The sequence below is a fragment of the Peromyscus eremicus genome, chromosome 8b (genome assembly GCF_949786415.1).
Source record: "Peromyscus eremicus chromosome 8b, PerEre_H2_v1, whole genome shotgun sequence".
Classification (NCBI taxonomy): domain Eukaryota; kingdom Metazoa; phylum Chordata; class Mammalia; order Rodentia; family Cricetidae; genus Peromyscus; species Peromyscus eremicus.
Genome location: NC_081424.1, coordinates 9916694 through 9931720, shown reverse-complemented (window position 1 = coordinate 9931720; position 15027 = coordinate 9916694). Strand labels below are relative to the sequence as shown.

The 15027-nt window shown below is 46.8% G+C and overlaps 1 protein-coding gene across 1 annotated transcript in view; it reads left to right on the top strand.

Annotated features, from left to right (window-relative positions):
• The first annotated feature begins 522 nt into the window (after positions 1–522).
• Positions 523–15027, top strand: part of Scml4 (Scm polycomb group protein like 4) — a 118552-nt gene continuing 104047 nt past the window's right edge. The window contains 4 exon segments of the mRNA XM_059272459.1: positions 523–568; positions 571–586; positions 638–685; positions 687–751. Of these exon segments, the coding sequence (XP_059128442.1) occupies positions 523–568; positions 571–586; positions 638–685; positions 687–751 (175 nt within the window).

Below are 15027 nucleotides of genomic sequence, written 5' to 3'. Positions count from 1 at the left end.
TTGCCCAAAGCCCAACATCGGCCTTGTCAGATCCCTACAGTCTTAGGAAGCCTGGTGTGGCCCTCACGGCTGCAGGACTGGGACAAAGAGATGATGTTACAGTCTGGTTTCTATGGCAACAGAGGAGGAGTAATGAAAACTGAAATGTAGGAAACACCCGTTCTGACGATTGTGACATAATTCAGTTTATTACAAGGAAGTAACTACCCAAGAAGCAGAAGTGTCATTACCTGGCAGCCTGTGTTGACAAAAAGCTGCACTGTGCATTTATCTTAGTTGGGCTGTAAAGGGGAGAGAAACACACCACACCACACACACACACACACACACACACACACACACACACACACACACACACGGAGCCCTCGCTTCTTTCTGCATGTGAAATGTGTGTGTTCTTTAGAAGCCAGTGGTTGGCTGGTGTTCCGGACATGATGTGGTCGAGGCTGTCATCGTAATGGAAATTCACTGCCGTAGCTATGGTAAATCGAGTGTTCTGCCTGTGCTGAATGCATTAGTCTAATGAGATGTTTGCAGCGGCGAGCAGGGCTGGTGGAGACTAGCTGTGAGCAGCAGTAGCACACGGGTGGAAAGGCAGCGTGTGCAATCCTCGGGGGCGCCTGCAGGATGCACACAGGTGGAAGATAGCGTGTGCGATCCTCGGGGGGCACGTGCAGGAAATCACCTTCTTCTAAGTCAACACTCCCAACCCGATCAACACCCTGAACAGGGCTCTGTGATCGAGCTGTAGGTAAGGGAGACTCCCGCTGGAGGGTGTGCCGCGATGTGGGTCCTTCTCTGTGGGCTGCCAGCACAACAGGTTACCTGCTCTAGTTTATTTGGGAGGGTCTGCATGCCTGCTGCTGTGGCAATGCACCAGTGCTGAAATCACTGAGCCCGGCGGGTAAACTTCAGACCCTGAGATGAAAAATACTATGTTTGATTTCTTAACTATATCGCAAAGGAAGATGTAGTGTAGAAATATACAGTTTATATGTTTTCAGTATGTACACACTTACTGTTCTTTATCGCTGCATATAAATACGTGCAAAATTTTTTCTTTTTTTTTTTTTTTAAACGTGAACTCAGATAACTGTTTGGATTTTTTTCCTAATGATAATTTGACTTGGCTTGCCTTTGTCTTATTAATTTAAAAATTGTAGTATGTTTTAGGCTACAAATATTTACCTAAAATGTATTATTAAAATTGGTGTGTTATAAACACACATCAAAGCATTTGTTTTAAATGTTATTTGTTGTTTACTTATTTTGAATGTTTCAGATGGAATATTTCATGTCTTTGTGTTGGTTGATAATAATATGGTTACCAGTCCATAGTTGAGGCTGGGTATTAATTGCTAGTTGCTGTTATTAGGTTTTTGGTTGGTTTTGTTTTTTTTTTTTAATCAACCTGTCCTTTCTTTTTCATTATTATTTTAAATTTATTTTTATTTTATGTATGTTGGTATTTTGCCATGGATATCGGGTCCCCTGGAACTGGAATTACAGACAGTTGTGAACTGCCATGTGGGTGCTGGGACTTGAACTCGGGTCCTCTGGAAGAGCAGTCAGTGTTCTTAACCACTGAGCCATCTCTTCAGTCCTGTTATTAGTTTTTTGTTTGTTTGTTTGTTTGTTTGTTTGTTTTTTAAAGGGGGAAAATCCCAGGTTAGTTTGGAATGGTTGGAGTTTTCCCACAACTCAAAGACTAAGTCACCTCTCTCCCAGGTGTGGCACTGTAACCTGAACCGGTTTCCACTTGTTTTCCTGCAGTGGCCTCTTCAAGTTGCTTGCTAGGCAGATGGGAGCAGTGGGTAAGGGTGTGGTGTGGCTGCAGAGCAAGTGGTTTTCACTCATGTTGATGTTTCTGAGTCCAAGTTCTTGCCGTTATCTGTGATGATAAACCAGAGGTGGCTTGCTGTGCTGTCTTTCTAGGGTCATGACATTTCTCAAGAGGGATAGATCAGCAGCAGCTCTCTGACAAAGTGGCTTTGCAGTTGGGATACTCGAAAAGTAATCTGGGCACTTCAGAACAGACATGTTTGCTGTGAGCTCTGTGTTTTCAATTTCTCTCCCAATTAAGAAAGACTGTTTTGAAGAGTGAGAGACACAGTTACCTGTCCCTCCTCAAGACTTTCTTCTCATAAAAACTAACGAAACCAAACCAGAGTGTCTGGGGTGAAAGCATGAAAGTATAGGAATAATTGCAAAGGACAAAGTACTTGATCTGGATAGAGTGTTTCGTGGAACATCATATGTGCGCTGCTTGGTAGGAATGTTCAGTCTAGTGACTATTTGAACAGCAGCTCCTGGGTGACAATTCCCTAGAAAACCATCACTGAGTGACTATCAGATTGCAACTAAAATGTGAACACAGACGTCCCATGCACAGAAGTTGCTTAGTGGCTTTACAATCTACTTTTAAAATATAGTTGCCAACTGTTTTTAAAACATGAATTTTTTTTTCTTATTGCTCTTAAGATTGTGTTTGTGGAGGGAACTTCTCCGAGAATCTGTCCGTCCAGTTTGTAGTATCATAAAAGGAAAATAAAGATCCCCACAAAACCTCAAATTTTAGTTGTTTACCACATTTAAATTTCTTGCCCGGGTCACCAAAATTACTTTTATTATTTTATTCTTAAAAGATGTGTACGAGCGGTTCTAAGACAGAAAAGCGAACAAGGCGAACCCAGAGTCCTGTGCGTCTTCGATGCTCTGGTGTTTTCAGCAAGTGAAACCAGCTGCAGTTTCACTTTCTGGGACTGGTTGTGGGGGTGAGGGTTGGAGGTCACAGAGATCAGCTTCTGGGAAACAAGCCAAACCCAAACGCAGTCACCCCCCCACCCCCCACCCCCACCCCGACTCCTGCACTTTGATCTTGCCAACAACTCAAACAAGCAAGGCTTTTAATATCTTCAATACTACTTGCTTGTGATAAAATTCTAACAATACCCGAAAGGACAAAGACAGAAGTTGAACTTTTTAAATAAATTTAACTTCTTTTTTTCAACTAAATGGTAGAAAAATCATGACAAGATTGCCCCAAAACCTTTCATAATGGGGTGTTTTTTATTGTTTCTTTTTAATCTTAATGTTTGATCTCAAATGCTTGATTGCAATAAGTTTGAGGGAATATAACAAGGAATTCTCCCTGAAGAATAACTTCTCTGTTGGAAAGCTGGGGTGTCGGACACAAATTCAGAGTGTTTCTTAGGTCTGCAGTTTTGCAAGACCCAAGGGCTTCTCTCTCTCTCTCTCTCTCTCTCTCTCTCTCTCTCTCTCTCTCTCTCTCTCTCTCACACACACACACACACACACACACACACACACACACACACACACACACACACCGGAACAGCATTGGCCGGGGCAGGCAACGTTTCTTCTCCCTAAGTAGGTACATCTGAAAACTTCAGTGTCCCAGGGTCCCTAGGTAGCTCTGTGTGCTCCTTGGGATTTAGAATTCCAGCTTCCTCCGGTTTCATCCCCTTAGATTTTGTTTGAGAATGGATTTGGGAATAAAGATGAAGACATACCCTTATCCCATCTAGTCTTCAAGGTCAGCAAAATCGCTTTCCTATTTCAGGAGTGATGTTTCTGAGAGCAGTCTCCCCCCGGGTGTGAGCACGCAGGCTTCTCTGTATTGATGGGCAAATTCAGTATTTCTGAGAGCTTTCAAAAAAGCTTCCTTGGACATTTATGTCTTAATCCTGAAGTCTCCCAAAAGACTGAGATTTACACATTTCCACTCCTTAAAAATGTTTTTGTTGCTTTCAAAGACAGGTGAGGAGAGATGGGGGATTCAAATGGTCCCTAGGAGTAAGAAAAATCAGATGCTTTGATAGAAATATAGTGTAACAGAAGCCGCCAGGGTGTCTAGCAAATTACTCTAAATTTTAATTAATGAGACACAAAAGCCATACTACAAGCTTTAAAAATTACCCTTTTATCAATAAGGTGATAATTAACTTTCTCTAGAATTAGCGATTCTCTGAGCCCCGGGCAGCATGCCGCCTGCTAAGTTCTTTGGAATGCTGCCAATTTTTAACAATTGGTCTTTTGGCAAGCCTAGTGGTTTTTAATTCAAACATCTATTGTGGCATTTCCAGTTGTGGCTCAAAGACCATTAAGATCGCTCAAATCCTGGTGAAATTTCTGAGATCCAGAGTAGCTCAGCATGTTGGGGTTGCATATGAGTTGGTTACTTTCTTTTTCTTCATGTTGTCGTTTCTACCTTTTCCTCCCCAAACTCCAGAGTCTGCAGGAGTGCAGTCTTCTGGCTATAGGCGCTGGAAGCCCCAGTGACGAATCTGGTTTACCGGCGCTTGCACACACACCCCCCTCCCCCCCGGGTTTGTTCTCGTTGGGTTTATTTTATCTCGGCAGCGCTGGTGAGTGGGTGTGTCAGTTCCCCCCACCCCACCCCTGGTGTCCCTCCCCGCCTGCATTTCAGCAAGATTTCTTGCATTGGTGGGGGGCAGCAGATGCAAAGATTTAGATGGAGACTTGAGGGGAAGCTCAGGCCAGAGACTGTTTTCGTTGTGTCTAGGGGTTTGCAATTCAGCTGATTTACCCAAAGTGATGGTTATGGGGCACAGGCACCTAGCGCTCCATATCTCATAGGAGGCCCCAGCAGAACGACACACCCACCACAAGCCACACATCACATCGCATCGCATCACACACACACACACACACACACACACACACACACACACACACACTGTTAGTTAGCCTGGGATGCTAGTGTCAAGGTCTAGACAGGCAAGTTCCCACTAAGACAAGTACCCCCTGCCTTCAGTCAGGTGTGCATTCTGGAATAAACCAGCTTCTTGCAACCAGGAGGAACCCTTTAGCCATAGCTAAGAAGACAGTACTCCTCACCTTGTGGGGTGGTTACCACGTGGCTTGGTTACTCCTTCGGGGAAGAAAGAAACTGATCACCCAGGGGCAGTCTTGAGCTTGTACTAAACTGAAAAGTCATTCCAGAGTCCTGGGGACACCCTGAAGAGTGTGTCCGTGGCTCTCGAGGCAGACCTCTCTGGCGTAGCTTCGGTTCGCACCGGCTGCAGCGGGTCACCAGGAATCTGGTGCCCTGAACCTACATCTCTTCACCCTTGCAATTCCTCGGGCACGGTCTTTCAGAAAGTTTATGAAGTATGTGTGTGTGAAAGTGTTGATCAGATAACCAAACTCAGTTGTGGATTTTTGAGATTCCATGCGCATCCCTGGCTGCTGGACTCCGGAAGTCACAACAGCGGAGGGAGGCATGGAGCCAGCTGTTGTGAGACCATGATCGACCGTGCCATGGCAAAAGAGCGTCCGCTGTGCTTCGAAAGGTGGCAATGACCCAGACCCTGACGGTGTCTCAACTTTTGAAGTGAATGTTTGGTAGCAAAGGCTCTTTTTTCCCTTTCTCTAGCCCTGTGCCGACTGGTGGATACAGCAGAGATCTCATTGGTTCAAAACAGATATCATGGCTTGAAAGTCATAAAGAAATTTATGAAGGGACAGATGCAAATGAGGCAGAGCAAAGAATTGTCCCAATTCTTTGAAAGTGAGGGGAAGGGCCCTGTGGGGAAGTGGCTAAGGCTGCTGGGCTAGAACCCAGGAAAGGAGTTTAGAGAAAGATTCAGCCGCAGAGAGGTGGCCCATGGCTCTCAGCTGACAGAGTGTGGACTGTTTTCTTTTAGGTAAAAGGAAGGCATCTCTTTTTTCTTTCTCTCTTACCCAGACGCCATCCCAGGGCATCACGTCTATAATGAGAAAACCAGGAACAAACACAAGATGTCTTTTCCCCCAATACCCTCCAGTCGTGTGTGTTCTCAGAGTGGCCGCATCTGGGGCTCTGTCATGGCACAGGCTCTAAGCCAGCCTGGGGCGGCCTCAGGATCTGAGTCCTGTTTTGCCTGGCAGCCGGTGCCTTGGTGAGCAAGGAACCGAAGAACTGGAGGGAAAACACGTGGTGGAAGTCAGCCGTGGGAACTCATGCTTTTGATTTTGGAAATGAGATTAGGAGTTGATGTAACTGAAACATCCCTCTGGGCTTAATCATTTCTGGGCTCTGACCACATCTGATGCAAGACTCATTCTTTGTGTGTGTATGTATGTGCATGAACATGCATGCATATATGTCCTCATGTTTTATGGAAGCCAGAGGCCACTGTCAGGTGACTCCTTCAGTAGCTGTCTATCTTTTCTTTCTTTCTTTCTTTCTTTCTTTCCTTCCTTCTTTCCTTCTTTCCTTCTTTCCTTCCTTCCTTCTTTCTTTCTTTCTTTCTTTCTTTTCTTTCCTTCCTTCCTTCCTTCCTTCCTTCCTTCTTTCTTTCCTTCCTTCTTTCTCTCTTTCTTTCTTTCTTTCTTTCTTTCTTTCTTTCTTTCTTTCTTTCTTTCTTTCTTTGACAGGGTCTCTCATGAAGAGATTGTCATGCTGATTATCTAGACTGGCGGGCCTGGGGACCCCAGAAGTCTCCTGTCTCTATGCCCCTAGTGCTGGGATTCCATGCCCGCCCCACCATGCCTGGTCTCTTATGGGGGTGTGGACAATCCAAACTCGGTTCTCATGCTCGCTCAGCAAGTAACTTCACCAAATGGACTGAGGCATCTCCAGCCCCAAGCCTCATCCTTCCTTTCGGCTTTCCAGAAAAAGAGGCTGACTCTCCACCCTCACCTCCCTAGGCTCACTGCCTTCCCTGTCGGAACGTTGTGGAGATGTTAGCTCGATCAGACCATCAGCCATGAAGAAATGCTGTTTGTTCCAAAGACAATGACTGAAATTGTCGTAGAAGGCACTGGGTGTACTGACCAGCACAGAAAACCCCTGTGGCAATAGGTGTCTGTCATTGTTCAGCCTGTGATCATTGGCCTGGTTCATTTATCTCCATTTGTCAGCCATGCTGGAATTTGCCTTGAGATTTAGGGTTCATCCAGTGGCTGCTGGTGCATTGCCCCTTCTATTTGGAATTTTCCTTCTTGGTGCCAAAATACGCTGGAGCCTAATTGAGTGCATCTCTTCTACTGTCTAATTTGCAAGAAAGAACCAAGTGCAAGGCTGTACAGCCTTTGGTGTTCAGGTTATAAGCAAGCAGAAACTGTGGGACAAACCCGTAATCTTTCAATTACCACCCACAGTGCGAAGATGCAGCTCTTGTTTGGTGTGTGTGTGTGTGTGTGTGTGTGTGTGTGTGTGTGTGTGTATGTGTGTGTTGGTGTTGGTGTTGTTACTGTCTTTGAGACAAAATCTTACCACGTGGCCTTGGCTGGCCTGGAACTTGCTGTGTAGATCAGACTGACTTTGAACTCACAGAGCTCTGTTTGTCTCTGCCTCCCAAGTGCTGGGATTAAAGGCGTGTGCCACCACCACCCAGCTAGCTTTTGTTTGGGGTGTTCATTACATAATAAACATTAAATACTTAACATAAATAAAACAATCCATCAGTAGGGTAGGGTTATATCGGGGCTTGATGTGGATGTAGTTCGTTGTGTCCCCAGTGAGAAGCTGTACAAGCGTGTGTTACTTTAATGAGAGCGAATGAGGATGAATTGTGTTGTGAAAGCAGAGTGAGGGGGAGGTACATCAGAAAGGTTTGCTTCGTGTGTGTGTGTGTGTGTGTGTGTGTGTGTGTGTGTGTGTGTGTGTATGTGTCCCCAGCAGGGGCCCAGAGCTCTCTTCAGGTCATGTGTTAGGAACTTGAATTCCTACTAACTGGTTTGAGACCAGGATAGTGAGAAAAAAAATTAAAACTATGAAGCACATAAAGCTATTTCTGTATTTGATTTGAAATATATATAGCTATTTTTGGACATAGTTCAGGTCATTTTTATAACTATATTTGGCACTTTCAAGGCTGAAGAGAAAAATATTTAGAAACTTATTGGAGGTGGTGGTGCAGAAAACCTATTAATTTCCATAAGGCCAGAGACCTGGCTGCCGGTTGATTTCAGCAGAGGGCCTTGTGAGTTACCAGTTAAACAAATCCAGGCCCGGCTTCGGCTGAGGTTTCCAGTCTCCCGATTGCTGCCTTATGCAGCCTCTCCATCTCCAGAGTTTTCTTTCTCTTCCCTGAACACAGATAATGGATGGGATGAGCAGAATTGCATGGGAACTCCAGGTCCAAGTGAGCCCCCATTTTCCAACCAGCTCACTCTGTTTTAGAAGTTAGAAGGCTAAAAATAGCAATCAAAACAATACTCTTGAGGGGGAAACCCTGGGCATCTGAAGAAGGAGTTAAGAGTGAGAACTTATAACTTGAGCCGTTGTCCCCAGGCAAACCCCAGACACCCAGATGGGTGTGGGACTGAAGGGCAGCCTCCCAGGAACCAGGCTCAGCCTCTGCCTTCCTGTTGTCAGGACTCCCCAGTGGTACCCAGGGCCCCCTTACCTCCAGTACTTCCCCAGTACTTCTCTCTCTTCTGAGGGTTCGCATTTGTCCTCAGAATGCACAGGGCTGATCTGCGAAGCTACCTAGACTCTAGTTCCTAAAAGCCAGGTAGGTGACTGCCTGCCGATGTGACCTGGGCCTGAACTGAGGCATCCTTGAAAACTCCACAACTTCTTTTCCTTCCCAGAGATAGTTCTCTTCGTCAGTCCTCACCGCCAAGGTGATTTAGACTATGCAGAACTTTGGAACGGGCTGAGCGGGTGGTAAGTGACAGCAGCACAAGTTGACGCCTGTGTCTCTGGAGGGCGAGGGTAACGCCGCACCCACCTTGTCCAGTCCGTTTAGGATGCCAGCACACGAGGGGCTGTCGGTGTCTGTCACACAGAAGGAGACACTGATGCCTCCATCGACTAGCTAGCCGGGGGTCACGTGGCTGTGCCCAGTCTGCTGCCTTCTCCCGTTTGCTCAGTGGGCGGGGCATTCATTTCACCCACGAGGGCGGAGAAGAAAGAGCTCTCTCATGCCCAGTGCCCGCTGCTCCTGCTCAGCCAGGCTAAGTTGTTCCAGATCCTGCCTTCCTACAAGAGGAAACCACTCGCTGCCTCCCCTCTTGGAAAGGCCGCGTGGGCACAGAAAACTTGTTTTCAGAGCAGGGCTCCCTCATTCCTCCTTCTTTATTACAAATACTTTCAATGCCCTGGTTACAAGCCTGAAGTGAAATTCCTAGATGACATAACCACCCACACCCACAACCTGAGGCTAGCCCATCAGCATGTGTGATCATATCTGAGGCGCAGAGAAGGATGAAGGCAGAGTGAGGATTTGGAATTCTCACCGCCGGAGCAGCGCAGGTCCTGAGGCCTGCCCCCAGGAGCTCCTGTGCAGACTGTAACAGCTGACTCCAACCCCAGCTGCTGCTGGCAACATAATTTTCTGAAATGGCATACTATTCTTGCAATTCTGGACACAATTCTGAGCAACCTGCCTTCAATCCGTGCACCAATTACATTCCTGGAAAGTAAACATCCTGGTACGGTCTGGGTATGGCTTGAGTGTGTATGTCCCTAGAGGTTCATGGGCTGGGAGCAGGGTCCCCAGGGTGGTCTAGAGGTAGAGGCACCATTAAGAAGTGAATCCTAGATAAAGTGGTTAGGCTGCTGGGAGAGCCGCCCTAAGAAGGGACCAGTGTGGTTTGGGGGGAGGGGGAACCACAGTTAGTTTCCAAGAGAGAAAACTGCGAATCGAAAGCTTGGCCCTCTGTCTAGCTCTGGCTTCCTGTTTTTGCATGTGATCTCTTCCTCATGCACATGGGCCTGTCAGGATGTCAGCTGCCACAAGCTGGTGCAGCTAAGCGAGCCTTCATTACAGGGTCTGTCTGGTCAGACCACCCAATCTCATGTCTTCAGGCTTCAAACCTGGAAGCCAGATACACCTCTTTTCTTTATACAGTACCAGCTCCAGGTGTGTTGTTGTGGAGCAGAAAACGGGCTAAGGGGTATGTTGTGGTTCCTGTGTAAGCTGAAGCTGTTCACAGGTTCAGAAAATGAGTGTTTTCTATCCGGCAGGAGAGTGCTTTGTCATGAGTACTGCCCCACCTAGCAGAGAACTCCAGCTAGGCTGGTCCCTGCTCTCCTGGGGCCAGGCATGCTCACTGGGCTTCCACCACTGTGCCAAGTGAAGGCCCCCCTCTCTCGTCACTGCTGAGCACCTGGGGGCCTTGCCACTCTCCATGCTTTACTCTCTCTCTCTCTTTCTCTCTCTCTCTCTCTCACCCCCTTAAACAGCTGAGGACTCGGGTTTGGTTCCCAGAACCCACATGGCAGCTCACACCTATCTATAACTCCAGATCTAGGGGATTCAATGCCCTCTTCGGACCTCAGAAACCAGGCATGCATATGGTGCACATAGACATACATGCAGGCAAAACACTATACATGTAAAATTTAAAAAATTGAAATCTCAAAAAAGATAAAAACCTGTAGATGTAACCAACCGTCTTTTTAAATAAGAAACACAGAACCAATGCAAAGAAGAAAGCCAAGAGGTCAGAGCTAAGAGCTAAAACCTTACCCTTCCTCCTGTGGTGGTCCTACCTCTCTGAACCAGAGCTACTTTCTGTGTTAAAGTCCTTATATTGAATTTCTGTTCTGCCTTCTGATTGGTTGTAAACCCAACCACATGACCGCCTCATCACGGCCTGTCTGTATAGACCTCCAGGTTTTCCATGATTGGTATTGAGATTAAAGGCATGTGTAACCAATACTGGCTGTATCCCTGAACACACAGAGACTTACCTAGCTCTGCCTACCAAGTGCTGGGATTACAAGCGTACGCCACCACTGCCCTGCTTTCCTATGGCTTGCTAATAGCTCTGACCCCCGGGCAACTTTATTTATTAACATACAAATAACATTTTAATACAAATAAAATATCACCATAAAAACCTCAATGAATTTTCCCTATCCTGCTGACCTATCATAAGCCACAGAGCTCTTAATGCAGCAACAGATCACTGGGACGCAGTGAGAACTCACCTTCTATAATTACCCCCAGGCTACTATTTTTTCACGTTTAAAAGAAGGAATGTAGCCCCTGAGAAGGGAGGCATGCTTCACCATAATGCCTGGTTGATCTCACTGGGTGCAGACTGAAGAGAGAGACAAACGCTTTGCTCCATCACACCCCGTAAACCACCCTGTCCCTTCCCAGACCGGACAGTTATCATCAGAAGCATGCATAGTCAGAAAGGAAACTAATAAATATGTAGTTCACTTTACTTAATATATTCATTTACATATAATACTTGTATTTGAGGATTTCACGTACGTAGACAGTGTATTTTGATCACATTCACTCCTCCACCCCATTCCTGTTGGATCCTGCCTCCCACATCTTTCTCCCAACTTCATGTCCTTTTTCTTCCAGTAGTAACTTCTGTATCCTATCAGTCCTGCCCGGTGTGCACGGTGTGGGGCCTCTCACTGGAACACTGCCACCCTCCGAGGGCCTAGATCCCTTAGATTTATACTTTCAACACTAAATATGTCATGTGGATTTGTAAGTGTGACTAAGTTTTATTAAAAATCTATTTATTCTAGCTGAGTATGGTGGCACATGCCTATAGTACCAGATACTCAAAAAGTGAGAGGGAGAGTGGTTGAACCCAGGAGTTCAAGACCAGCCTAGGCAACATAGCAAGAAGTCACATTTAAAAAGATACTTCCTTAATAAATAAAGTTTTAGCCAAATGTTTCCCAAAAAGTACTTATCTAAGTAGAACACACAAGATTTAATAAATACTAAAAATGTGATTTAAGAGTATGTATGATTATCTATATCTTTAATCCCAGCACTCTGTAGGCAAAAGCAGGTGGATCTCTGAGTTTGGGGCAAGCCTGGTCTACATAGCAAACAAGCTCCGGGCCGACCAGGGCTGCATAGAGAAAGCCTATCTGAAAAAAGAAGTGAGACAGAGGGTGTATTTCCAAAGAAGCAGAATCATTTGGTAGGGCTTGTGTGCATGTGTACGTAAGATCCAATCCGAGGAGCAGCTCATGTGATCACCGAGGCTGGGAAATTCAGGATTTGCGGTTGGTAAACTGGATACTCAGCTGACTCAGCTATACAATTCTAGTCCACGCGACAGTAGGCTTAAGAGCCAGTCAGAACTGATGCTGGGGCCGGGGAGCTGGCTCCGCAGGTAAGAGCACTGGCTGCTCTTGCAGAGGAGCTGAGCTTGGTTCCCAGCACTCAAGGCGGCTGACAACCATCTGTAACTCCAGTTCCAGGGGATCTGATGCTCTCTTTTGGCCCCTGCAAGCATGATGCGATTGTGGTGCGCTTATGTACGTATGCAGACACAACACTCATGTGCATAAAATAAAAATAAAATCTCAAGAAGAGAAAGAGGAGAAGGAGGAGGAGGAAATACTGGAGTGAGTGAGAGCCTATGAGAATATAATCAGTGTCTCAGGGAGGCAGACCAGGAGGTGGGGTTCCCTGGGGCTCAGTGGAGGGACAGTGTTTTTGTACTTCACATCTTAGGTAGATTAGATGAGTCTGCTGTATGAGGAAGGCAACACAGTGCTGTGGGATGGTCTGTATGTCAAATGTGTTGCTGATTGGTCAATAAATAAATCACTGATTGGCCAATGGCCAGGCAAAAAGTATAGGAGGGACTAACAGAGAGGAGAATGGAGAGAACAGGAAGCTGGGTGAGAGAGACACTGCCAGCCGCCATCAGGACAAGGAAGATATAAAGTACCGGTAAGCCACAAGCCACGTGGCAAGGTATAGATTTATGGAAATGGATTAATTTAAGCTGTAAGAACAGTTAGCAAGAAGCCTGCCACGGCCATACAGTTTGTAAGCAATATAAGTCTCTGTGTTTACTTGGTCGGGTCTGAGCGGCTGTGGGACTGGCAGGTGAGAGAGATTTGTCCTGACTGTGGGCCAGGCTGGAAAACTCTAGCTACAAATGGCGTCCAACGTGGTGGCCAGAGTTTCCACCTAAAAACTGAGAAAAAAAGATTCTAAAATGGAGCTAAAAACAGCTCCTAGTTGTCTCTTTTAAGCTAGCGGCAGCCTGCGTGTTTGAGCCACTATGGCGGGTTCCTGGCGTGTATGCTTGACCTGCAGTATGGCGGGAATGAGGCCTCTGCAAGTGGCACATTAAGCTGTGTGGTGGATTTAGCCTCTGCTAGTACAAAAAAAAAAAAAAGAAGAGGTTTCTGGGCTACACACTGCTTTGATAGAAGCACAGACCCACTATTTCTGAGAGTTGATGGCTCCCAGAGCTGGCGGAAAGAATGGAGAGAACAGGAAGCTGGGTGAGAGAGACACTGCCAGCTGCCACCATGACAAGCCGCATGTGAAGATCCCGGTAAGCCACGAGCCATGTGGCAAGGTATAGATTTATGGAAATGGATTAATTTAAGCTGTAAGAACAGTTAGTAAGAAGCCTGCCACGGCCATACAGTTTGTAAGCAATATAAGTCTCTGTGTTTACTTGGTCGGGTCTGAGCGGCTGCGGGACTGGTGGGTGACAAAGATTTGTCCTGACTGTGGGTCAGGCAGGAAAACTCTAGCAACAATACAGCTTTCTCCATTCCACTGATTCAAATGTTAAACCTACGCATGAACTCTCTCAGAGATGCCTACGTCTGGCTCATGAGCAAAACTGTTAAGCCAGTCAGTTGCGAGGTCTAAGACAGGGCACCACAGGAGCTGTGGCAGGCCTAAGCCTCCCAGCCATGAAGGAAGTTGGACATTTTCAGGTCCCCCTCTGGACACCATCAGTCTCACTCAGGAAACACTTAACTGCAGAAGCAGCAGAGGTCTTCGAGTGAGCAGTCCCAGCCCCGGCCTCGTGGACTAGAACCACACGGCAGAGCAGAAGGTCGAGGATGGCTGGTGGTGTGAAGAAGACCTGGGTGTTTCCTCAGGCTGATGCCTTTGGGGTAGGGCACTCGGGGAAGCCCCAGTGTTACCAATGTCCTGGAAATCTGTGTTTGCAGTCACGGCCCTCAGGACATCTCCAGCTGCCTAGGACAGTAGGAAGCTCCCACCTCCAGGGATGAGGAGTGATGGGGAGATGGGGGTGTGGATTTAAAAAGGGATAGGGGGAGAGTGCCAAGGAACAAGCACATAATACATAAAACAAGCTGGGTGTGGAGGTTCTTCGATCTCAGCACTCAGCAGGCTGAGGCAGAACTGCCGTGAGGTACAGCCAGCCCGGGCTAGAGAGTGAGACCCTGTCTAAAACCAAGACCGGAAACGAGAAGAGAACAAGCCAAGTTCACAAAGCACATTGTGATATTCTGAGGATACTCACAGGAAGGCTGTAAACAGTGGCCGTCTGTTTCACGACTTAAGAAGAAAAGGACCACCCATAGCGCGTATTGGAGTTTGCCAGGGCCGGCTCACCGAGTCGTGTCTGGGTGCTTACATGGCCCCTGCTCCGTGGTGCATCCCTAGTGTCTCTTTCTCTTCTTTAAAAGACAATTTTTTTTTATGCATACAAATGTTCTTCCTGTGTGTATATATGTGCCCAACATGCATGCCTGGTGCCTGAGAAAGTCAGAAGAGAACTTTAGATCCCCTGGAACTCATGAATGAATGAATGTGAGCCATTATGTGGGTGCATGGAATTGAGCCTGGGTCCTCTGCAAGAATAAAAAGTGCTCCTAACTGCTGATCCATCTCTCCAACCTTCCTTCTCTTCTTTTAAAGGCACCAGTTTCATTGGTTGGGGGTCTCACCCTTATGACCTCACTTTCCCTTACTTAATTCTGTCCCCAAATACAGTCACGTTCCCAGTTAGGGCGTCCGCACCCGAGAGGAACCCAGTGCTTACCCGCCTTTCATCCACGTCTCTGTAACTATCAGTGGTAACCGAGCCTCCTGATGGCCTCGCTACAGGCAAATGCCTACATTCCCTGGACATTCAGGCCTGTCTTGTTCCTGCTGTACTCACTGCAGTAGCCATGGGTCCACAGAGGTCCTAGCTCTCTCCACAGCGGAGAAGGTGGTCTTCACGGCCCCGAATCCCTTTTAAACAAGAGTCCTATTTCCTCCCCAGTGCAAGTTCACAGTGAAGTCTCTAAGACTGACGAAACCCCAGAGCAGGGGGCACACTGACAGTGCG